The sequence below is a fragment of the Lytechinus variegatus genome, chromosome 6 (genome assembly GCF_018143015.1).
Source record: "Lytechinus variegatus isolate NC3 chromosome 6, Lvar_3.0, whole genome shotgun sequence".
Lineage (NCBI taxonomy): Eukaryota > Metazoa > Echinodermata > Echinoidea > Temnopleuroida > Toxopneustidae > Lytechinus > Lytechinus variegatus.
The window spans coordinates 8,260,819-8,287,171 of NC_054745.1; the positions used below are offsets into that span (position 1 = coordinate 8,260,819).

At 36.0% G+C, this 26,353-nt stretch overlaps 1 protein-coding gene and 1 long non-coding RNA gene across 4 annotated transcripts; one reads left to right on the plus strand and one right to left on the minus strand.

Annotated features, from left to right (window-relative positions):
* The first annotated feature begins 5,569 nt into the window (after window positions 1-5,569).
* LOC121416957 (monocarboxylate transporter 5-like) lies at window positions 5,570-17,352 on the plus strand. Of its 3 annotated transcripts, none has more exons than XM_041610492.1 (5): window positions 5,570-5,656; window positions 10,235-10,473; window positions 14,703-14,846; window positions 15,263-16,276; window positions 17,020-17,352. In XM_041610492.1, exons 2-5 carry the CDS (start codon window positions 10,266-10,268, stop codon window positions 17,139-17,141), a joined length of 1,488 nt encoding a protein of 495 aa, XP_041466426.1. In that variant the 5' UTR covers window positions 5,570-5,656; window positions 10,235-10,265; the 3' UTR covers window positions 17,142-17,352. The 3 variants fall into 3 exon arrangements, with proteins under 3 accessions (XP_041466426.1, XP_041466425.1, XP_041466427.1); XM_041610491.1 differs by lacking the exon at window positions 5,570-5,656 and adding an exon at window positions 7,625-7,878; XM_041610493.1 differs by lacking the exons at window positions 5,570-5,656; window positions 14,703-14,846 and adding an exon at window positions 7,625-7,878.
* Window positions 17,353-20,908: 3,556 nt separating this feature from the next.
* On the minus strand, window positions 20,909-26,269 carry LOC121416958. The gene is made up of 4 exons (XR_005970281.1): window positions 26,183-26,269; window positions 23,975-24,104; window positions 23,228-23,340; window positions 20,909-21,393 (listed from the first exon to the last, which is right to left on the minus strand). It is a non-coding gene; the product is annotated as an uncharacterized LOC121416958 (long non-coding RNA).
* Between the last annotated feature and the right edge of the window lie 84 nt (window positions 26,270-26,353).

The following is a 26,353-nucleotide window of genomic DNA, read 5'->3' on the forward strand; positions in this document are numbered from 1 at the left end:
TGCCACCACAGCAAAGCCTATACCCTACCCCTCAGGGGTTGCCGAAGTCTCCCCACATTTTTGCCTATTTTACCCCTTTATGAAAAAAAAATTCGCAGTTTTTGACCCCCCCCCATTCAGCCGAAAAGGCATCTCTGCTATATAGTAAAAGACACTTACTTTTTGAAACCACTTAAAGATAAAACAATATGTTTCGTCTATCAGCTACATGTAATAACCTGCTGGCACATCGACGCTACAAAATCAGAGGCTGCTGTAGTCACCCCACGTTTTTGTTGATTTTTCCTAATTATTCGAAAATAAGTCGATTTTGAGCCACCAATGAGGAAAAAGGCGTTTCCGCTATAGAGCACAGTCACTTTTATTTTTTAAAACCATTTGGAGATAAAAGAGACTTAAGGTTTTTTTCTATCAGCTATGTATACATGTAAAAGATACGGAAAAGGGTGAGTGACTTTGGGAGTATAACAATAGTATAATAGTATGTGACAGGTCCAATGGATACATTTAATTTTTCCCTTGAACTCTGCGATCGAGCAGGCAGAAAATGTCATATTTTGGTGTACAATGTTACGTAACTATAGCACAATAGTTTCCGCGCCTGGACATTTTCATTTTAAACAAATAATGCAGTCCAACCATAATCGAATTTATGTTCTTGTAGTATAAATCTTTGATTATTGATATTTATAATATAGATTTAGTTTGAGAAAGTTAATATTTATATAGTATCTAGTCCGGAATTGATTTGATTTGCAATCGGGTCTGAGGACATATATAGTATACACTAGCGTCTTCTGCTACGTCTACGTACGTATGGTAAACTAAAAGAGCGAATATGACCAAAACTATCCCTTACGTTTATGCAAATAAGAACATTTTCCCACACTCGGATATTTATGGGACGTTTTGTATGGTCTTCCTTGGACCTCAAAGAAATGTTCTGCATTGGAATAAATTCCGTTGCAATTTTTGCCAAGTGAAAAGTTAAAATGACCGGACTACTGAGTAAAATAACGTCATCTACAAGAAAGCACTTTATAGCATGAAACGGCTTATGTCGAAAAGATGGGTGCTGTCGCGTTAGGGCGCGTCAACGCGAACGCGAAGATTCGTCCAAAGCCCCCCCCCGGTTTGGCCAAAAGGGTGCGTTGGGAGCGCCACGTCGCGTCGCGTTCACTGGAACGCGCCCTTTCGTCCAAAGCCCCCCCCCCCCGGTTTGGACGAAAGGGTGTGTTTAATAATAATGAATAGTTAAATAAAAATACAAATATTTATAAGAAAGCTGAATATTAGGTATTTTGTCAAACATTGCCAATTTGCATGTAAATTAGTGGATTTTCAATCATTTAAAGCATTGACAGTTTGAGGAAAAGAAAGAAAAGTTCAAGTAATAATAATATTGATAATAATAATAATAATAATGATAATAATAATAATAATGATAATAATAATAATAATTATTATGATAATAAAATCAGATACCCACCCTTGCAATAAACCACTTGGCGCCAATTTTTCACTCAAAATTCATTTCCATAAATTCACTCTTTGGGGTGAAAATTATTATTATCATTATTATAAGTATTATTATTATCATTGTTATTATTTTTAGTATTATAAGAATTATTATTATTATACAAACAACACGCACATATTATTATTATTATCATCATTATTACTATCAATATTATTATTAGTTGAACTTTTCTTTCTTTTCCTCAAATTGTCAATGCTTTAAATAATTGAAAATCCACTAATTTACTTGCAAATTGGCAAAGTTTGACAAAATACCTTACATTCAGCTTTCTTATAAATATTTGTATTTTTATTTATATATTCATTATTATTAAACACACCCTTTCGTCCAAACCGGGGGGGGGGGGGCTTTGGACGAAAGGGCGCGTTCCAGTGAACGCGACGCGACGTGGCGCTCCCAACGCACCCTTTCGACCAAACCGGGGGGCTTTGGACGAATCTTCGCGTTCGCGTTGACGCACCCTAAAGCGACAGCACCCACCCTTTCGACATAAGCCGCATGAAACATGTTTAAGGAAGATCTACGGAAGTTGTAATTTGAGCTAATTACGAGCATAACTGAGCCACGAGACATAAATAATTAACGTGATGTGGACTTGATTTTTTTAATATTTTTTTTATCATCATTAGACTCCTAGTGGCATTTCTTAAAAGACACAATAACATTTTTCTTAAACCCATCTTATTTTTTGTATAGTTAAGATGTGCTTGTGTGTGTGGTGTAAGTATGTCTATGAAACAATATTATAAAAAAATCTTTAAAAAATGTTGATTTACAAACTGTTACTAAATATCTGTCACCTGAGATCAATGAAAATACAAACATGTTCAATTTTTGACCTACTCAGTCTTTATTTATATAGCCTTGATGAAATTAATGCATAAAGTAATAATTTAGATTATGAAATATCATGTGCATTTAGTGTATTACATTGCAATTGTAGAAGTATTCCCAGAATTTCGATAGTTATACCTCATTTCTTGATTCCATAGATTAACAATTCTCAGTCATGGACATCGCAGAAACATGGCTCAAAGCGGCAGATTCTTTTTATGATATTGAGAATTATTCATTTTTAGCTAAGGATATAGGGAATCCAAAAGAGGTGGTGGAATTGAATTTTATAATAGAAAAAAATTGACTTTTAAATGTACAGATGATTGAGATGTGAATAATGCATATTTTGAATTTTTATTAATTGAAATTAATAATTCTAATAAGGATATTATTGTTTGAGTAATATATTGTCCACCAAATCAACCAGTGCAATCTTTTATCGAATCGTTTGATGAATTTTTTGTAAATAGAGAAAACAAATTATTGTATTAAATGGGCGATTTCAATTTGAATTTATTTGAAGTCACAACCTGCCAAAAAGTTCAAGAATTTCTTGATCTTTGCATGTCCTGCAACATACTATATCCAACTATTCATACTCCTACACGGGTAACCAATCATCCAGCTTAATTGTTAGATATTTTAAACAGTGATTTAGACGAAACATAGCTGGTGTCATCCTCGGTGACATTAGCGATCACCTTCCAGTTTTTTCCATTCCAAATCTGAAGGTACAGCTAAAAAAAGAACATCCATTTATGAAACGTACTTTCAGTATAGAAAACAAAGGTAATGTGTCTTGGAGTGTTAAAAGCTCCGATCACAATTAAGAATATAAAGCTTTTACAAAAAATGCCAACCCATTTACGAAATATGTTTTCCACTGAAACGTTTTGCAGGAGGTTGCAGCTAAATCCTGCATCAACTTAAAGCTTCGCCATCAGAAAAAATGGTGCATGGTGATAGAATTTAGACGGAAATATAATCGCTTTTGATATAAATATTTTAATATATATATTTCAATATAAAAAGCTCATATATACGAATTATCACTTATTTCGTGGAATAATCATCCTATAAACCACAAGAATAACTATTTTATCCACTTTTAATCCATTTACACGACAAAGGAATTAAGATTGTGCGGTAGCCATTTCATAAAAAATAATTCAGTGAGTGATTGTTTTTCAACTTGGTCATCATATCCGCGAAAACTCGCGAAATGTCACATTTTGCTGTTTGAAATAGGAAATTAACAACCTTAGTGCACATTCCGAAATAAAATATTTTACAGAAGGTATATTCAGTGTTGTCTTTCAGCTGGGCCATGACAAAAAATAAAAAATCTCAAATTGCCCAAAATGACTTTTGGCGCACTTTGTGCATCGGAATAAGACGTATCATTACCAGGCTTATGTCGAAAGGGTGGGTGCTGTCGCATTAGGGTGCGTCAACGCGAACGCGAAGATTCGTCCAAAGCCCCCCCCCCCGGTTTGGCAGAAAGGGTGCGTTGGGAGCGCCACGTCGCGTCGCGTTCACTGGAACGCGCCCTTTCGTCCAAAGCCCCCCCCCCCCCCGGTTTGGACGAAAGGGTGTGTTTAATAATAATGAATAAATAAATACAAATATTTATAAGAAAGCTGAATATAAGGTATTTTGTCAAACATTGCCAATTTGCCCGTAAAATAGTGGATTTTCAATCATTTAAAGCATTGACAGTTTGAGGAAAAGAAAGAAAAGTTCAACTAAGAATAATAATGATAATAATAATAATAATGATAATAATAATGATAATAATAATAATAATAATTATAATAAAATCAGATACCCACCCTTGCAATAAGCCACTTGGCGCCAATTTTTCACTCCAAATTCATTTCCATAAATTCACTCTTTGGGGTGAAGATTATTATTATTATCATTATTATAAGTATTATTATTATTATTGTTATAATTTTATTATTATAAGTATTATTATTATTATTATTATACAAACAACACGCACATATTATTATTATACACACAAAACGCACACATACACAACATATACATCTCACAAAATATACTGAGGCAGGGTCTTAAGTGTAAAATATAGTAAGGTAGGGTCTGAAGAGTTAAACGTTGTGAATGCTGACCCGACATCAATTTTGGCCTTGCCCTTCCAGGACACATCTGCCGTAAGTTTTATAATTTGGGGGGCACCAAATATCTCCAGGTATACGAATGTTTTCCTTTGTAATAAATACACACATGCAAAGTATAAAATTGAAGGTAAGTTACTTTTTTTTATTTGAAAGAACCTTGAAATCAGTCAAATTTTTACATGTATCAATATTACACCATAAAACATTTCCACCGAAAAATCCTCATGCAGCATGCCGTCATTGTTTTTTTTTTACCTTAAAAAGAATGCCATATGATGATTTATGTTCCTATGCAAATTTCACATATCACTCGTCTTTTTTTGTTTGTTCAGCTTTCTTATAAATATTTGTATTTATTTATTCATTATTATTTAACACACCCTTTCGTCCGAACCGGGGGGGGGGGGGCTTTGGACGAAAGGGCGCGTTCCAATGAACGCGACGCGACGTGGCGCTCCCAACACACCCTTTCGGCCAAACCGGGGGGGGCTTTTGACGAATCTTCGCGTTCGCGTTGACGCACCCTAACGCGACAGCACCCACCCTTTCGAAATAAGCCTCATTACCATGATTTTTTTAAAGAAAGTTTACGCACGTCCTGTCGACCCCACCTGGAAAAAATTGTGCGTGTGCCAGGCTCTCTTGAGCATGGCCGTACACAGAATTTCTTTCGGAAGGGGCCGGGGGGGGGGCAGACGCGTAAACGTTCTCAAGTTGAAAGTGATACTGCGAAGCGACTCATGAGAACACTTCTTAATCTACATTATATGCTGTGTGAACACAGCCTCTACTATAACAATAGGCATTCCCCTCTCTTAGATACAAGATGTTCTAAGTTCTATTATGTTAGCCTTAAGCTGCTGAATTGGGCAATTTATAGGGATCTATTATAACATCATGCCTTGATCATTGAGGCTAGTTAATTACCTATTAAGGCACAGGGTATATATAAGCTAAGACACATTTGTGTTATAAGTTGTTATGAGTAGATTATATCCACCACTGGCCTCAGGAAGCACCATACCGGCCAGTTACACTCCAGCTAGGATTCAGAGCGCTCTGAAAACGGCACCTGACTGCATCGTCTCAAGTTCTATTCCAGGCCTTCATCGAACGTTGAGATCCATATCTTAAGGTTAGATTAGGGCATAGGTTATCGTAGTTTACAGTATAAATTCATAAGCCACGATACAATAAATGGCGTAGTCGGTATTATAATTTGTTAGGCCGGGGAATGAAAGTAGGAATGTAGGGAAAATAGGAAAGTAGTTTAATGATAAGTACAGTAGTTTAAGTGATAGGAATTTCCCATTAGTAGGTAGCCACACCCAAATCCACCATTTTGGTTCCATAAGGTTGTGTGTTATAATATTTTGACAGTACAGTACTTTATTAGTGATAGGACTTTCCATTAGGGACACATGCAGCCAAGCCCAAATCAGCCATCTTGTTTTCATAGTCTGTGTATAGTAGTATTTTTCCACTCCTTACAAATCTATCCATGGTTCATTTCAGCTTATATTTTTGAACCCTTCACCATAATTTTGTTTTAGAAGGTTCTTTTTCGATTTTGTTAGTCATTTTCAGTATTGTACTTCAACTTTTGAAGCCGATTCTTTTGGCTCATTTATATGTTTATGAATGACTTTTTGGTCTCCAATGCTCTACTTAACCATATTCTGACACATTCTGTTATATATTGAGGTTCAGTTTACAGATTTTCTTGGCTCTTTACCAGGTTTTCTTTGTAGAATATAATACTTAAAACTGAGAAATAAACTAATTGTTAGGAATGAAGATGATATTAGGGTTAGCCAATTTAATTGTCAGTTACTTGAAGTTAAGGATGAGTAGTTCTTCGACTTGAGTCTACTGGAGCTTGGGAAGTGAGTAGATCCAAGTTGATGAATTGAGCGTTAATTGTTAGTTACCTGCGCACACTAAGAATTACAAATTTGGCTTTGACTTGACTCTACTGAAGCTTGGGAAGTGAGTAGATCCAAGTTGACGAATTGGACATTGTTAGTTGCTTGCTAGGAAAATTTTTACTTTGACCTGAATCTACTCGAGCTTGGAAAGTCGAATAGATCCAAGTTGATTGATTAACTAGAGTATAATAAAGTTATCATAGTTTAATAGATAATAAGGTAGTCTAAGCTTAATCAAACTTTGATTCTATTTAGGGTCGGAGGTAATGATACTTACCTTCCACCCATTATAAAGTTGAATGAATTCAAATTCAGCAATTGAAATAAGAATTTAAGCTCACAATCTTAGGTAACTAATTTGTTGAAAGTATCAGAGCAATAATTTAAATTTTTATGTAGATTTTTTAGATTAATTTCCCATATTTCTGTTAGAATCATTTGTTCAGCAACTGTACAAAGTTTTAGATCATAATTGCATATTTTTTTTGAGGATTGACTTGTACATATCTAGAACTATATGCAACAAATTTTTAGGAATCCTTGTTCTGATTGTTGGCCTGATATTATTTTGTCAACAATTGCCCTCATACATTTGTAAGTCTGAATAGGGTAGACATTTAATTTTTAATTCAAACTGAAGTAAGGGTTGAGCAGTTTTCTTAGATTTCTGATCAATGCCGTCAATTGTATGGCAACTCCCAGGAAGATGAAATTCATAAAAATCAATTTTTGTGGCTCTGAGGATCTTCTTGCCGTGTGCACAAAAAATATTGAATTGGAGGGGGCGATGGGGTGACTTGGATAGGCATAGATTTTTGCATTGCTCTGGTCTTTCTCGAGCAGCTGATTAGTTCACCGTTTTGATTGTGAATTTGCAGGGTACAAGCCACTTGTTTATAGAGGGAATTCCAACTGGAAAGTTTTTATTAGTAGGTTTGAGAAATATGGCTGGCCTAACTGCACAGGAGAGTACAGAAGCACTCTCATTGTGTCTTGAGGCCAAGCCGCGGAATATTTCCTTAGCTTGATAAGAATGCTGGAATTACCAGCTATCACAACATACTATATTGGATGCAATACCGTTTAAGAATACATTATTTTCAGGAAGGGGTAGTGGTAGGACTCAATATTCCAGAACGCCGTCCCATCATGACGGCTTCTGGCCCATGGTCCAGTAGTAGTTCGTCCCCTACGCACACCAAGTACAAGAATTGCCCACCTATCAATAGGGTCAACACTGTTACTACATGTGTTAGGGAGTTGCAACAGTCCCTACAGGAGATGCAACAGGCAGAAAAGAACGATATGGAAAAACTGTACTCCATAGTAGAAGGTCTTGCTACACTACAGCTAGGATTCAGCGCGCTCTGACAACGGCACCTGACTGCATCGTCTCAAGTTCTATTCCATCGAACGTTGAGATCCTAAGGTTAGATTAGGGCATAGGTTATCGTAGTTTACAGTATAAATTTATAGGCCACGATACAATACGACCAAGCTTGTCATTTGGGCACTTTTTTGGAGTTTTAAAAGTGAAATATGAAGGATTTCGTGCACAGTTTTGGTGAATTTTGCGATAATTTTCAATGGAAAAATAAGTTTTCAAAAATTTAGGGGTCATCATGCCCCCGTATTGTCGTTGCGAGCATTTTGGGGCCGGTGTGAAATCACCCCCAAACGCCTCAAACAGACATTCCAAAATGTATTTGAAGTGCACTATTAGAACTGAAACTTATCTCTACACCTGGGGCCCGTTGCATAAAACTTTTTACCTGAGAAAACTCAGGTTGTTTTTACCGGAGTTTATTGCCCTGTGTTAAAGCCAATGGCAGAAATCAGACTAACCTTAGTTCTTAGTTTTTACCAGAGTTTTCTCAGGTAAAAAGTTTTATGCAACCGGCCCCAGGAAAAATTAACTTAACAAAAAAGCAACTAAAATATTTAGAAAAAAGTAGAAGGGCCTGATGCAAGTATGATATTTCACTCTCTTAGCTCATATGCACTTGATCCACTTCCAGCGAGGATTCGGGCTAAATTCCGCCCGCCAGTTCCGGGGACCAACCAACGTAGTAATTCGATGAAGAGCACTCCGTCGATTCACCGGTGGAAAAGGTGAAATACACGCGCGCCTATGGGGATTGTGAACTGTATGAAAAATCGTATAAAATTACACTTTTTGATGTTTCTACGAAGTATTATAGAAAATGAAGAAAGCACAATCAGACCATATCCCTAGAAAATTGTTTCAAGAAATGTCATTATGAAGAGGAAATGGACAAAAATGTGTGAAGAAAAATCACGAAAAAGGAAATCGCACCATGAATATTCATATCATGGGCGGTCCCATATTTGCATGTTATAGTCGAGTTTTCCAAACACTCGAACTTTAAAAAATGATTATTTATAAATAATGAGAATGATGGCGCTCTCGAAAAAATATTTATAAATAATGAAGTAGACAATTCCATTATTTAACAAATATTCATTATTTATAAATAATGAAGTAGACGTTTCCATTATTTAACAAATAATCATTATTTATAAATAATGGGGAAACTCCACAAATTATTTATAAATAATGAACTAAATGTTTCCATTATTTAACAAATAATCATTATTTATAAATAATGGGGAAACTCCACAAATTATTTATAAATAATGAAGTAAATGTTTCCATTATTTAACAAATAATCATTTATAAATAATGGGGAAACTCCACAAATTATTTATAAATAAAGAAATGTGCACTGGCATTGTTCAATAACTAATTATTATTTATAAATAATAGAAAACTTGACAAACTTATTGATAAATAATGGAAAAACAAATTGCAATTATTTATAAATAATGAAGTATGTAGTGTCAATATTTATGAATAATGAAAAACAAATAATCATTATTTATAAATAATGGAAAACAATCATTTATAAATAATGGAAAACAATCATTTATAAATAATGGAAAACCAACAATCATTTATAAATAATGGAAAACCAATGATCATTATTTATAAATAATGGAAAACAAATAATTATTATTTATAAATAATGAGGTAGATATTTCATTATTTAACAAATCATTATTTATAGATAATTGGAAACTCAACGAATTATTTATAAATAAAGAAATGTGCACTGGCATTGTTTAATAAATAATTATTTATAAATAATAGAAAACAAATAATAATTATTTATAAATAATGGAGGGTTGAATTGCTATTAATTATAAATAATGGAGCGTGGCTTGTAATTATGTATGAATAATAAAAATTGTAAAATTATAAAATAGTAATTATTAATAAATGAAATGATAATTATATATACATATAATTGATTTTATTTGTTAAATAATGATTATCTATGTATACAAATAATAAGAACAAATAATTGTTCTATATAATTTTGGTACAAACGGCGCCCCATAATCCGACCCCCATCATTCTCAAGTTTTACTTCATTTAATTAACTGACGAATCATGGTCTTTTGAGAACACTACAGACTGTTAAAGAACAAAAAATCAGAGACAGAACATTTCATGAAGGTCCCACGTATGGGGAGGAGGGAGTCGGACGTATACATTTTATGGAATTGCTCCTTTCCACTTAAAATGACGCCAGACCGCGGTGGTATTCGAACACACGACCCTCTGCTTACAAGGTGAGAGTCAGAACCACTACACCACGGCTTTTCCAAATTCACACATCTGACTGCGTCTATGGCAGCTAACATATAACAATCTACATGATCAAGTGATGCTGTCAAATTTTTCATGCAATGTTCCTCAGGTTTCGAAGCCTTCCATATAGGACTCGGTTTATGGAGCGGACATCAAGTCGAAGTCATGGGGTCAGCATTCCCCAGAGTTTCCCCGTGGTGCTTCTGCTGTTTCTGACGGCATGTTTTCAAGTTGGAACCATCAAGGCCATCGGGATTTACCTCAAAGACATCTCATGGAGCTTAGGAACGTCCTCGACAGAGATCGGTGTCGCCCTCGGACTCTTCAGTGCTTTCGGATTCTTTCCTGGTAAAGTTTTATTAAACCTTAATTCCCCGTAGGAACCCTGCTGAAAAGAATTACATCGTCACACAGTGTAATCACAATGTGTTCACACGGTAGAGTATGTGAAATTATCACTTACACTGTTAAAAATATTCAAATTTAACAGTGTGAAGATACTTCCACACTCGGACACCTGCACAGCGTGACTGTTTACAGCGTGTTCACAAACAACAATGGACGAATATGTGATTTACACTGTCGAAATAGACAAATCTAACAGTATGAGGGTGTGTTCACAATGTGAACACACTTTGACATATACTAGCTGGCTCACTGTGTTCTTTCCAGCAAGGAAAAGGATAGATTAAGAGTGCATTTTACCATGGTCGCAAGCGCAGATTTTTTTTTCCACGTGGGCTAACTCTACCGTTTTTAGTCACTCTGTTAACCCTTTCTAGGCCGGGGTATTTTGGAGGTTCATATGGCCGGGGGGGGGGGGGGGGGGGCTCCCAGGCCCCCTTAAGATCTCGGCCGTCGACTGCGCGATCGCGCTGAAAATTTGCACGCGGGTTGCCTGGGACATAATCTACAAGATTGTATAGTGATTTATTTAATCCGAATTGCTATTAAGTGATTATGCTAATTTATGCGCAATAAGTATGCAATATCCAACTTTTTCCTCTAACTCCCTAAATAATGCTCCAAATGTACTAATTTTTGGTATAGAAACTCTTTGTGGTGTTCTTAGCAAATGTACAGGAAGAAAATTGCGATATCAAATCCTTATGTATTGTTTTTTGCAATTTCTTATGTATTTCTTTGTTTTTTACCTTTTGTTTTTCATTGTTTTTTTCAATGAAATTCGTTTGGGACTCTTCTGTGATCATAAAAAGAATAAAATAAATACATTTAGACCAGCAAAACTAAAAATAATCATGCATTTATGAATTTTGGTTGAAAACACAATTTGCATTGACTTTGTAAACGAAATAACGTTTTTGAGCAATTTTTGGTCTGACATGCCAACCACGTACCTGGGTGACGCAAAATTGGTCTCAAAAGTTGCGCAAGACTTGAAAGTAAAATGTCAGCGAGCGGCGCGGTCAAAAAAATTCGCGCTGCGAAAATATCGCGCGATTCGTTGAGGGGGGGGGGGCTCCGAGGCCCCCGGTCTAGATGGGGTGAAACTCCAGCTTTTTGCCCATGTTGAACACTTACAAATACCACCTATTCAATCATCTAATGCTTCCTTCGATTTTGATTTGATAGTTTGATACATCTTTTTGCATTAAAGCCAACTTTTTGTTGCGTTGGACTTGACCTTTTAGTTGCAAACAGCTTTGTTGGAGCGGTCCTCTGAGCGGTGAAAAAAAATAATCAACGCTCGTTGCCGTTCACCACCTTTTAAGAGAAGTTGGCCACCGTTAAGGCAACGCAGCTACGCTCGGCCTCCGGGGGGGGGGGCACTTACATTGACGAGTGGATACCATGCGTGACCCCCAAAACACGTAAAAAGGATGTCTTTTTCAAGATAGGGCACGTTACGTACGCGTTAGAAATTGCTGGTGAGTCAACTGTACACCACGATCATGTAGCGTCCACTCTCCATGAAAACTTCATGAAAACTTTCGATTACCGCCTGTCTCTGAAAGCGATGTCTAGAAAGATGTTCATAATTTGAAGAATACAAAGTCTGTTGGTCTAGATGGTATTTCAGTATATATAATCAAAGAATCAAATATCAGTTTTGGTTGAACCTGTTACTTTCTTGATAAATAAATCTTTATGTGATGGTGTTGTACCTGAGAAATGGAAAGTAGCCAAAATTGTTCCTATTCACAAGAAAGGTGATAAGTTTGAATTTAACAACTATAGACCGATATCGATTCTGCCCTGCGTGTCTAAATTAATGGAAAATATTGTTCAGAAGCAATTGCTTCGTTATATTCAAAGTCATTCTTAAACTTTCTGCCTTTCAATCTGTATTCCGTCCGAAACACTCAACCATTACTGCTCTCGCTAAGGTAACGGATGACTGGTTTCATTGTATGGACAATGGGCAGTATACAGGGGCTATTTTTATAGACCTTCAAAAGGCTTTTGACCTGGTCGATCATGCAATTCTCTTATCCAAACTTAAAAATATTGGTATATCTGGAAATGAATTGCATTGGTTCAGAAGTTATTTGACTAATAGAAGAATTCGTACATCCATTAATGGAATTTTATCAGAAGAAAGGGTAATGTTTAAGGGAGTATCCCAGGGATCTCTCCTTGGACCCTTACTGTTCATTTTATTTATCGATGATGTAATTTCTGTATTTAAAGAGTCCACTGTACACCTTTATGCTGACGACACAGTCATATATTTCTCACATAAAGATGTTAGAGTTATTGAACGCGTCCTTAATAAGGAACTTGAAAGTTTATCTGCATGGATGAAGATGAATAATTTGAAAATAAACTATGGTAAAACCGTAAGCATGTTGATTGGAACGCCTAAAATGCTTAAAAGGTCACAACATTTACAACTAAAAATTGACTGTCATTTACTGACTCAAGTGAAAATTTTTAAGTATCTAGGTGTCTTTGTGGATGATAACATGAAGTGGGACGATCACGTAAATTATTAATGTAAAAAACTGGGGAGAATGATTAGTTATATTGCGCGGCTTAAGCATTTTGTAAATTTGTCAGAATTAAAGTTAATATATAACTCAATAATTTTACCTCCTTTTGATTATGGTGACATTATCTATCAATCTGCTAACGAATCTCTTCTTGACCAACTTCAAAAAATTCAAAATAGAGCTGGAAGAATAATTCTGAAAATTGACCCCTATTCACACACTTCAACCTCTCAAATTCATTCTATTCTGGGTTGGGACACTATTCAAAAGAGACAGTATACTCACTTGATATTATTCATGTATAAGATTAGTAACAACATGTCCACTGAATATATGAAAAGTATGTTTCGTACGAAAGCTACTCTTTACCCTCTTAGAAATGAAAATAACATATGTTTACCCAGACCTAGAACCAATAGTTGTAAAAGATCTTTCTCTTACCGAGCTGCCTCTGAATTCAACAGAATCCCTTTGTACGTGCGTAATGTCACCACTTTTAATTCTTTTAAAAATACATTTTTGAAATATATTTGTGCTAAATGAAACCAAATCACTGATTTGTACCGGGGGAGTGGGGGGGGGGGGGGTAAGTGTAGGTTATATGTTTTTTTTTCTTTTTTTTTAATGAGTTCACTTTTATGTCTGAAGGTCAACTTCCTTTTCATTATGGTAATTATGATATTGCAAGTAAACTGGCTCCATGGAAGACCAACCGCAATGCATTATTGCAGCTGAAAATGGATTACCAGCCGTATAATTAACTTTATTGCCTTACCTTTTTTTCTTGTATTTTAACATTGACCTCATCATCTCATGTTATATGTATATGTACTTTGTATTTGTTATTTTATATACGGAAATAAAACAAACAACAAACAAAACGTACGTAACGTGATAAGGGTGTCAAAAACACTAAAATAATGAAAATGGGTATCTATTTTGCTAGGAAAGATACGTGTTTAGGGTCAAATTTGCGGGGATGATAAACCAAAATTATTTTTTTTTTATAAAGGATGTCCTTTTTGCCCCAAACATTACGTGATTAGAAGCCGCTTTGCGCGAGCTGTGCAAGGTGGGGCCGTATAAACCAAATGACGTGTAGAGGAAAAACCGACGACCGACGGACCCATGAAAATAACAATAAAATATCGCTGTACTTGTTTAGGGTTCATTTCAGGGAATACTTGCCAGTACTTGTTAAGGGTTGGGTTTCACACGCCAATATTTGTTAAGGGGTACACATTCAGAGTATGGAAAATACGTGTTTAGGGTGCTTTTCGAGACCCCATTTTGCGCGCAGTGACGACTGTAGTCGAAATTCGACCCCCTCTCCCTACTGTTCAAGAACCGATCCAGCAAAGTTGTGGTGGTGGTGGTAACACTGCTTTTAGTGCCGGCTTCCGGCCCTAATTTATATACTTCTTCCAAAATGCCGATCCATTAATTTGTGTAGGATTTATATTGCATTGATCATTTTATATTCCGTTTAAATTGAAATGAAATGAAGAACTGAATTGAAAGAAATCACGTTGCACTAAATCAAGCAAGTCTGGAGTGCGGTTCTACCAAAGTTTCAACTCTTACAGTCTGTATACACTAATTTTTTCTTAAATGTAATTCTAGCTCCTTTGATTGTCGCCCTCTATCGGGTGAGATCGATTCGTCGATGGATCTTGATCTTGGGATCGTGTCTGATATCTCTCGGTGTCATCCTCACTGCTTTAGCCACAAATAATACTCTCATCGCCGTCTATCTATCGATTTCTGGTAAGCAACTGTACACAGTATCGCCATCAACCTGGAGAAGTTGGCAATGTCACCACCCCCTCCCCCATTATCTTCCCCGTCTGGGATATTTTTTAAAGATGAAGACCTGGAAAAAAATGCAGCTGAAATCAGTAATTGGTGCTATAAACATAAGTTTTGTTTGCTTTTTTTAAAGTAATGTGACCGGAGAATACATCCCAAGGAAGATCATAATACAAAACCACTCCCCCTAATTATATAAGAATTGTCAAAACTGTCATGAGTTGCTATGATGCCGTTATCAATTATTTCCAAACGACAACGGACTCTCCAACAAAATACAATAACACTTGAGATTCTGAGTATAAAAGGTTTTAATTTTCGCTTGCAAACGCGTATTATTCAATATGTTTCATTTCTATCGTTTTTATCAATAGGTGTTGGCCATTGCATGGTTGGGATATGCTCTACAGTTGCCTTAAGCCATGTTGCTAGCGAGCAGAACTTCGATATATTATACGGCATGGGAATGAGCGGTTTTGGACTTGGTATGGTTCTACTTCCGTTTCTGGCCGAGGTCTTTGGTGATAGTTACGGTTGGAGAGGCGGTCTTCTCCTTCTTGGGGTTCTCATGGCCAACCTGGTCCCCTGCGCCATGACCATAGAGACTGACCCGGCAAATAACCATCGAACAAACAATCAGCCCAGCGGACCCTCCGAAGATAGACTCTCCAGCCGTTGCAGCGACAGTTCAGCATCAGAAGATTGGGATGAAGGAGCACCGTTGTGTCAAGAAGGAACCATCTGTAGCAACCATAGACCCAAGAGGAAAACGTCTGATTATTACGATTGTGTTGATGAAGATGATGTCGATGATGAAAATGGCAGCGACTGTCCATCGGGTTCATCGATGGACCCGATCCCATGTCAGTCTCATGAACAAAACTCCGAATCAAGGTCATTCATTGAGAGGATGAACCACCGTATTCGCCAGAGCGATTTTTACCGGGACCCCGTGATGGTTGTCATGCTTGTGGATTCACTGCTTTTCGGCCTCCTTTCCTGTGGCTGGCACGGGTTCCTTGTACCTCTTGCGGTCCAGAGAGGCTACTCTATCCATGCTACAATTTTGATGACACTGTTTGCCGCGTTCGGGAACTCTCTAGGGAGAATCATAGCAGGCACCCTCTCCGGCCGACTAACAAAGCCCATCATTCTGTTCCTTGGTGCTGCCTTGCTGAACACCTTGACTATTCTTTGCGATGTGTTCCTCCGGTTCTATTACGTGATGCTAGTGACGGCATTTCTTTCAGCTCTTACCATTGCTGGAATGTCTGTCCTCGGGCCACTTGCGATGAAAAAGCGGGCATCTCCGGAAAATTTTGACGTGGTGTATTCGGTTGATGAGCAATTCTTTGGCCTGGGTACCTTTCTTGGTGGCTACTTATCAGGTAAGAAAATTAATAGAAACATATTGTTTTTTATGTCGGTATGGAGGCTGTTTCAAGATTGAAGTATAAGACTAAGAAAAGTTAAAATCACCCAGGTATCATTTGTCAAATTCAATGAACCCTCCAAAATCGACTTTCAAAATTCTTGCAGAGGCCCTGTGTCATTCATATACCTACGGCATTGGCTACATGTAACTCCAATTGAACTTAAACCATGTTCCAAATCTATTGTTTCTCAATGAGATATCATCACACTTTTGAATTTGATCATTATTAAAGTGAGGATCACATCTTAATATCATTTTTAGTCACATAGTCTAAAATAAAATAAATTTTGATCGCATGCACCGTGAACACTCGTACTGCGGAGGTGTTCACATTGTGAAGTTGTCTTCACACTGTTACATTTGAATTTAATAGTCTACTATGTGAACACACTGTCGATACCAGCACTGTAGTTGTGTTCAAAGTGTGGAACTGTCTTCACACTGTTAAATCAAAGCATATCAACAGTGTGAATCATAACTTCACATAGTCTACTATGTGAACACATTGAGGAGATGTTTACACAGTGTGGAATTGTTAATTTCGCACATTATAAGAATATAAGTCCACTAAGTGAACACACCTCGAGCACACTGTGTGTCACCTGGTCACTTTGTTCTTCCCAGTCAAGGTATACCCTCTTCGTCTATGCGAACATAATTAGAGAATGATTTATTTTCTATTTCTTTTTTTCGTAGGTGTTGTTGCTCAACATTTTGCTTCGTATGACGCTAGTTTCAAACTTCTAGCTGGTGTGGAAATTGCTGTGTTTTTGCTAATGTTCCCGGCCTTATTAATTAAGAAACCAGTCGACCTCTAATGAATGTAACCGTATAGACTTTGTTCCCTAGTGAAAATGGTGATATTACCATGGTAACAGGTAACAGCCAATCAAAATCAAAGATTCCAACATGGAAGCGTTCATCATAGTAACTATTATGCAGCGGAGCCCACTTTGTCTTTATACAGTGCGTATCAAAAAAAGTTTACACTTTGAAGGTATTCTGTAAAATTATACATTTGTAATATCCTGAAGATTTTTCCACATTTTAACATTGGTACAGATCCATTAAAGCAAATGACGATATAATTGTCGAAAAATATTTCCGCTTGAGTGAGCACCACTTACTTTTGACAATTTGGTGAAAAGTGATTTGCGCAGAACTTTTAAAGTTATGCAAATAAAAGTAGGCCTTAATCGTTAAGAACATGTGAAATTTAGCTAGCAAAATTGATTTGAAGAAATCTTTTACCTTTTTAAACTTGTTTCCGTGCCAAAACACTGGCTTATTTCGAAAGGGTGGGTGCTGTCGCGTTAGGGTGCGTCAACGCGAACGCGAAGATTCGTCCAAAGCCCCCCCGGCTTGGCCGAAAGGGTGCGCTTGGAGCGTTACGTCACGTCGCGTTCACTGGAACGCATCCATTCGTCCAAAGCCCCCCCGGAAGTGCCGAAAGGGTGCGTTTTATTTTGTTTTTAATAATAATAATAATAGTAATAATAATACTAACAATAATAATAATTACAATAATAATGATAATAATAATAATGGTAATATTAATAAAAATAATAATAATTACAATAACAATAAGAAGAAAAAGAAGCGGAAGGAGGAGGAGGAGAATAAGATAATGATGATGAAAAACAACAACAATTACAAGAAAAATAATATCACCAACAACAATGATTAATAATGATAGTAAAAAAATAATTACAATATGAAGGAGACGAAGAAGAAGAAAAAGAAGAGGTAGTAGTAGTAGAAGAAGAAAATGATGTAGAAGAAAAAGGAGTATACGATAATGATGAAGAACAACAATAACAAAAAAATATCACAGACAACATTTATGAAAATACAAATTTAGTAATAATTATAATGATAGTAATTATAATAATATGAAGGAGAGGAAGAGGGATGCAGAGGAAGAAGAAAAAGAAGAAGACAAGGCAAACGCCAAGCGTTGTCTCGCCTGCATATTGCAGTCATGAAGAGAATGTATGTCAAAACTATGCTGTATGACTTCCGAGGCTGTCAGCAGTTTAGGGGGTGAATTGTGGTTCTGACAGTTTACATATGCAATAATGCTATAGGCCTACTTTATCCCTAGGAAATGAGATAACACTAAGAATGCTGTTAATACTATGAAGCTACATGTATAATGACTTCCATGGAAGTAAGGAAATTAATGTTAGTGAAAAAGAATGTAATTCATAACAATGTGAGTGAAAACTTTGACAGCTTTTCTATTGTACCTTTGGCAAATTTGTGTGAATATTATAAATGGTGTCAAGAACTATAGCTCATTAAATAAATAACAACAACAGCTTTTAAAGAATAAACAAGTAAAATACAAAATCTGGTTCAATTATAGAGAGTACTGAGTTCTGAAGTAAAATGTTCATTGACCTTTGACCTTAATCAAATTCAACTCACATTCGAACTTGACCAGCACCTTCAAAAGATGGACCTCTTGTATGAATTTGGCAATCCCACCTCGAAGCTGTAGAAAGTTATTGGGTGTACAACATAGCACAGTGCCAGTCATGGAAAGTTCATTGACCTTTGACCTTATTCAAATTCAACTCATATTCGAACTTGACCTGTGCTTTCACGAGATGGACCTCTGGTATGAATTTGGTGATCCCACCTCGAAGCTGTAGAAAGTTATTGGGTGTACAACACAATTGTTGACGACGACGCCGCCGACACCGGAAATAGTGATACCTATGTCTCGCTCCGCTACGCAGGCGAGACAAAAAACCGAAGGAATTATTTTAATTACAATAATAATAATAAGAGGAAGAAGAAGAAGAAGAAGCAGAAGAAGGAGAGGAAAAAGTAGAAGCGGAAGAATAAGAATAATAATAAGAGGAAGAAGAAGAGGAGAAGAAGAAAAAGAAGAAGAAAAAGATGAAGAAGTTCGAGGAAGAACAAAAGGAGGAGAAAGAAGAAAATAAAAAACGAAGGAATTATTTTAATTACAATAATAATAATCTAAATAATAGCATGCTCCTTCTCCTATGGATCATAAAAATAAAAATAATAATAATTATAATAATGATAAAATATGCTTAATGATAATAATAATAATAAAAATAATAATAATGATAAGAAGAGGAGGAATAAGAAGAGGAAGAAGAAAAAGAAGAATAAAAGAAAACAGGTGGAATGCCTCTGGCAGTCTCACCGGCATCACGCGGTTCAATATAGCAGCAGTTCTGACTTTGAATACTACTCTAACTCGCACAAGGTGTTCAGTGATACATGGTTACTCTTATGTCCACTTTTTATGAACTAGACCAATAAACTTAGAGATATGATGGTTATTCAACAAAAAAAACCCAACATGGCCAAAGTTCATAGACCTTACATGACCTTTGACCTTGATCATGTGACCTGAAACTCGAACAGGATGTTCAGTGATACTTGATTACTCTTATGTACAAGTTTCATGAATCAGATCCATAAACTTTCAAAGTTATGATGGTAATTCAACAGATACACCCAATTCGGCCAAAGTTCATTGACCCTAAATGACCTTTGACCTTGGTCATGTGACGTGAAACTCATGCAGGATGTTCAGTGATACTTGATTAACCTTATGTCCAAGATTCATGAACTAGGTCCATATATTTTCTTAGTTATGATGACATTTCAAAAACTTAACCTCAGGTTAAGATTTCGATGTTGATTCCTCCAACATGGTCTAAGTTCATTGACCCTAAATGACCTTTGACCTTGGTCATGTGACATGAAACTGTAATAGGATGTTCAGTAATACTTGATTAACCTTATGTCTAAGTTTCATGAACTAGGTCCATATATTTTCTAAGTTATGACATCATTTCAAAAACTTAACCTCAGGTTAAGATTTGATGTTGACGCCGCCGTCGCCGTCGGAAAAGCGGCGCCTTTAGTCTCACTTTGCTTCGCAGGTGAGACAAAAATGAAGGAATGATTTTAATTACAATAATTACAATAATTAATCCAAATACTAACATGTTACTAGTCCTATTGATCATAATAATGATAAAAAAATAATGATAATGATAATTATAATAATAATGAGAAAAATAATACTTAATGACGATAATAATAATAACAATAATGATAAGAATAATAATGATAATAATAATATCAATAATAATAATAATAATAATAGTAATAATGATAGTGATAATAATAATAATAAAGATAAGAACGATGATAATAATGATAACATTTGAATAAATTCCCTTTTTTTCATTTCATTAAGAAAATTCAAAGAAAATGTATTTATCTTTAGTCAATGACAAATAAAAAGTAGACATTTCAAGAATCATATTTTCATCTATAAAACTATATTTTCATAAAAATTATTCAATACACAGGAAACATCTTCAAATGTACACAATTTTTTCACACATAATTTTCTTCAACCTGAATAAATCATTGTGCATTTTTTAATCAATAATGTCCAATAAATTCTAAAAAAAAACCTGTGGTGTCATTGACCTTTGTACAAGTTTTTCAACATTCATTAGTGTTGTTGGTGTTGCCGCTCCTGTCATCATGGTTGCTGGAATTTATTTTCTTTTTGCTGCTGCTCTTGGTGTTGTTGGTGTGATTGTTTCATTGCTGGTGCATTGCTACTGATGTTGCTCAAGGTGTTGCCTGTGTGGTTGCTCTTGTCATCGCTGCTACTGCTGCTGTTTACAAGTATGGCTGTTGCATCCCCTGATGCATTTATTGATGTTGCCGCTTGTGTTGTTTCCTGTATGATTGCTTAATCCTTGACATTGGCTTTGTTTCTACTGTCGTTGTCGCTACTGCTGTTGATGTTTACCACTGTGGTTGTTGCATCTCTTGATGAAGTTATTTATGTTGCGCGCGATGTTCCCTGCATGGTTGTTGGAGCTCCTGCTGCTGTTGATGTTGCCAATGTGATTGTTGCATTTCTGCTGTAATACATGTAGGTATTTTTGCTGTTGCTCTTGATGTTGTCGGTGCGGTTGCTGCATCTCTTATTGCAGTTGAGGTTTCGGCTGCTGATGCTGTTGTTGCTCCTGCTGCTGTTCATGTTTATTGAAGTAACTGAAATGGAATTAATTTATAGAGCATGTGATATTTTATTAATAAAGATATTAATTTCCATGATTATTGATACCAAAGTCATTTATTCCTAATTTAATTATCGCTGTTAAAATTCTGCGAAAAATCTCACTGCTCATTGATTATGAAAATTTATGCGTAAAATCATAAGTTTGCTCTAATAGACCAGTTCGTAGTTACTTCGTGGACAATTTTGGTCAAATGACCTTTCATTTCTTTCATCATGATAGGCAGATTTCAAAGCAAGATATTACGTAAGCTTGCCTTACATAGCAGGATGAAGAAATTGAATAGACCAGGTGACTAGAATAGCACACAAATGAACACGTAATGAAGGCATTTGTTGCATTCCTACTTTGAATGCATATCTTAGCATGTTGCACAATGTACTTTGCAAACTGTGAAATACCAGTCGTTCGTGGAAGCATTGTTTTTTTTGTGGATGAAAATGAAAATGACAATTCAAAAGAATATATGAATAATCAAGACATCAAAGTTGGTGCTTATCTCATTAGATTTTAAAGCACCATGTCACTTTAGTACAAATGACCTTCTTCTGATCATGCATAGAATCTTTTGATCATGCGCAGAAAGGAACTACGAACTGGCTTATTAATAAAATAAAGCCCCTAAAATGCTCATTTTTGTTTCACATACTCTAGATAGGCATCTGATCAAATTTATTTTTCAAAAATGTACACATCACATTTATTTTCTTATGTATTCTATTGTTTTCTAAATTTCTTATGTATTTCTTTGTTTTATGACTTTTTGCTTTTCATTGTGTTTTCAATGGAAATTTTCGGGGACTTTATTTTTACCATAGACAAGATAAAATTAAATGATTTTAAGCAGTAAAAGGAAAAATAATGATACATTTTATGAATTTTGGCTAAAAACACTATTTGCATTGGATTTGTACACAAATTCATGTTTTTGAGCAATTTTGGGTCTGCATGCACTTACGAAATGTTGCGTAATTTCGGAAACGCGTACCTGGGGGTCACAATTTTGGTCTCAAAAGTTGCGCGAGAGTCTTGAAAGTAAAAAGTCAGCGAGCGACACATTAAAAAAACTTTGAGCAGCTGATTTATCGCGAAAAATGTCGAGCCCCCCCCCCGTCTTCTTAGGGTTAAACAACGAAAAAAAAAATGCATAAGAAAAAAATTAAAATGTACATGTATACACAATTGATTTTAATGACTTGAGTTTTTCTCATTAATACCAAAATAAAGGGAGTCAAAATCCAAAATTATCACATTTGTTTTTTATTTCGTGATTCAGAACCAACCTGCTGATTTCTGAAGTGAGTGCACAATCTACAGGCAAGATCCTGAGCCACCCCCCCCCCTACCAAGATCATTTGAATAAGTGAGGTTTAATGACTGCTTTTGTAGTCATTAAATTTATCTGATTTATACAGGCCTACAAGAGATATAAAAAAATTGTGTTCTTTTTTGGGTAATTTTGCAGTGTTCCTAGCTGACAAAGCAGAGGGTGATGGTGTGTGGGGGGTCTAATAGGAATGCAGAACAATGGAACATTCATTTACTACTTTGGCAATAGAAAGCAAGTCACAGCATCTAGCATTGATTGATATTGGATGTTTTACAACTGTCCAAGAAATATCATCATTAATCATTTAAGCATCTAAGCACTTATTATCTTATAGACTTATAGATGTCACTGTTTTCAAATATTGACTGCTAGAAGACCAAATAAAGAAGAGAACAGTACTGGTAATTTAATTTTTTTTTAATGTGACTACTTTCTTCGCCAAAGTGAGGCAGTCATACTTAAGAGTGTTTTAACTTACAAGTGACATCACATTTCCTGCCTTCTTGTCTGGCTCTCCAAAACCTTCAACCATTTATACTTGGGTAACTTTGTATCTCGCATCCGTCTGAAAAGTTTGGGTGAAGCCTCCACCTGAAGGAAAAGAGTATTGAACTAATTAAAATATTTGCCACAATCTTGTATTTCTTCTCACATGTATATGTACATGTCTAAAAACAGGAAATAAAACATCTTTTGATTACCAGAATTCATATAGAAGGGGGTAAACAAAGGGTTCAAGCTTTTATTATGTTAATCAAAAATAAAAATAGTAAATGACATATGCTCTGGCTGAGAAACTTAGAGAAATTATTCCTCGTAATGTAGCTTGTATGTACATACACATGAGCAAGTAGTGAAAAATGGATTGAGGGGTGTGAGTAGGGGCTACGCAAACAGAAGGGGGGGCTGGGGTCGCATGTTAACTGTAGAGTTTTTAAAGTGAGCGACCATGCAAAAAATCATGACCAAATGGTAATTTTTATGTTTTTCAGCTCCCGCACTGTTTTCCAAAACCATGTACAAAAATGACCATCTGGATGATTTTTTGCATGGTCATGGTCTTTCATGTCTATGTAATGTCTACATTACAAACTGACTTTAAAATCTGGTACAGTGCGATTTCATTATCATTGATGTGGGTTTTAATGATTTAACATTCTGCAACCTAAACAATATCCTTCATTTTTTTGTCATCATTATAGCATTTTACTAGTCTACATGTTACCTGTGGTTGCATTTCAATCTCAGTGTTTCTTCACCCATTGCCAAATCTTCTGCCACATGTTCATCAGATTGGCCCCTGGCACATTCCTTGCTGTAGTAGACCAGTCAGAGCCAAGCTCTCTAGTTCCAGTCTGAAATTAGAACATTAATATTACATTGATATAACAAAGAAATATGTAGATTGACACAGTGATCATTGAAAAATATTGCACTTTCTATGAATATTGTTGACATTTTATAAAGGGGAATGATTCAAATATACCAATCATTTTTCTTTCTTGTTGTATTATCCTGAAATTTCTAGAATCGACCAACAATCGGTCAACAATTAATTCTTGTTAATTCATATAATTTCCACTTGATTATAAGCAAGACAGTCATTAACATATTAATCATACAAATAATAAAACATTTTTGTCATTAATATATTTTTGAATTAAAATAAAAGTTTTTTCTAACCCAATAGCACATGGATACCTTGCTGGTTTAATTTACTGGACTTTGTTCAATAGTACTTTATTATGAGATTCAAAGGCAAAAAAATACTTGGGCTTGATGAGATCCATTGCATATTCCCCTTTATTTTTGTTTTAATGAATGGACCTTTAAGTACCTTTACATGCTATTTAAGGTTAGGTTTGACTAGATCTAGACTCTAACTTTATGTGGTACGATAAAAATGAAAAATAAAATTGAAAAATTGAAGAGCCCCGACTGGGGGATTTCGCATTGTAAGTCCCATAATGGTGGCTGCACGATAGCTAGACAGCTGGCAGCTGTCTGTTTCGAGGAGTTTTTAAACATTTTTTTTTATTTCTCATACACAGACGGCTTGCTATTGTGCAGCCACCATTAGGGGACTTACAATGCAAAATCCCCCCGTCGGGGCTCTTCAAAGTTCAATTTTGTCTTTAATGAATAACAATTTTGAAAATTAACGCGACCAAAATGCAAATTTATATTCCCTCTTGGCAATAATTCCCCAAAACGGAGAAAATTGAAGTTAAAAGGAACAAAACAGTGACTTACCTCGGCTGTCGCGCAAATTCACTTCCCCTTTTTATCCGATCTTAAGTACGTAAACATATGGCCATTGAGTCCCCTGTACAGATCGCGCTAGAACTTCGGTCTCTGTATTTGGTGAGTGAAGCCAACGGAGTTCAGCTGAACAACCAGCAAAACAGGGACCGAAGCTTTTGGTCTACTGCCACGGGTGCACCATTTAAAACTTATAATATCTAGATTTTGATTGGGTGTGAACGCACCTCTGCCACATAACTCCCCCCTGAATCCTCGCCTGCTGTCGAGTGCCTCCATTTCGTTTGACTTGTGTTCGCTAAGCCTATATGCTAAATAAGTTGAGAATATCCAATTTATCACTCACACTATCAATATGTGATTTAGCTCCTGTCCAATTCCAATGACTGTAACACAGAATTGGGATGGCCACATTGGATTTGTGTACATCTATTGCACACGCTGGTAATCGAGGATATCCCCGACCACACCGAGCAACAAAATTAATACAAAAACCAAAGGAAAAGAAAAATTATGATTTTTAATATAGAATGTCAGGCCAAATCGTGGTTTTGGGAACCACTCGTAGATTTGTGTACGCGCACTTGTGTACAAAGTGAATGGAGGTGGAAATAGGGACTAGGGTAGTGCGTGCGCGTGTGACTGAATAAAGCGCTGCTGTATGAAGTGAACGGTGGTTCCCTATATCACGATAATGCCGAATGTCATAAAGGTAAAACAATATAAAGATTTCGGCATTATCGTGATATAGGTAACCTGCATTCACTTCATACAGCAGCGCTTTATTCAGTCGCACGCACGGTTCCCTATTTCCACCTCCATTCACTTTGTACACAAATGCGCGTACACAAATCTATGAGTGGTTTCCAAAACCACGATTTGGCCAAGATTTCTCTTAGCAAAATTACAGCCCTGTGTGGATCATAAAAACGTGTATGGACAGGGTCGCGATGGGTCGTTGTGTGGACCTCAGTCAGATACTTAGTTCTGCAGACACAGAAACACGGGTATGGGACTAGACTGGATTATGTACTGTCAAGTTTGTCGATCGTATCGACAGGGTTCCTGCCAGAAGATTATCTTTTCTTGTAATTCAATTGATAATTACGCACCACAAATTATTCATCACCTTACATATAATATGAACGACATTTTGAATGGTTTTACTTACGGTAAAATCCTCATTCACCTCTCCGGTGACCTTCACTTCTGCTAATTTCTTCGTTTCATTTCGAATCGTCGCGGCGAAAACATCAATGATCAAAACTTTGGGAGTGGGCGTGGCCTAATTAGTCAGCGAACCTCGTTCAAGACGATTTGTAAAATAAAAATGTACTGAACG

Coding starts and splice junctions, on each gene's coding strand:
- LOC121416957 (XM_041610492.1), top strand. CDS start 10,266: ATGGAGCGGACATCAAGTCGAAGTCATGGGGTCAGCATTCCCCAGAGT. Junction 10,474..14,702: donor TGCTTTCGGATTCTTTCCTG/GTAAAGTTTTAT, acceptor ATGTAATTCTAG/CTCCTTTGATTGTCGCCCTC. Junction 14,847..15,262: donor CGTCTATCTATCGATTTCTG/GTAAGCAACTGT, acceptor TTTTATCAATAG/GTGTTGGCCATTGCATGGTT.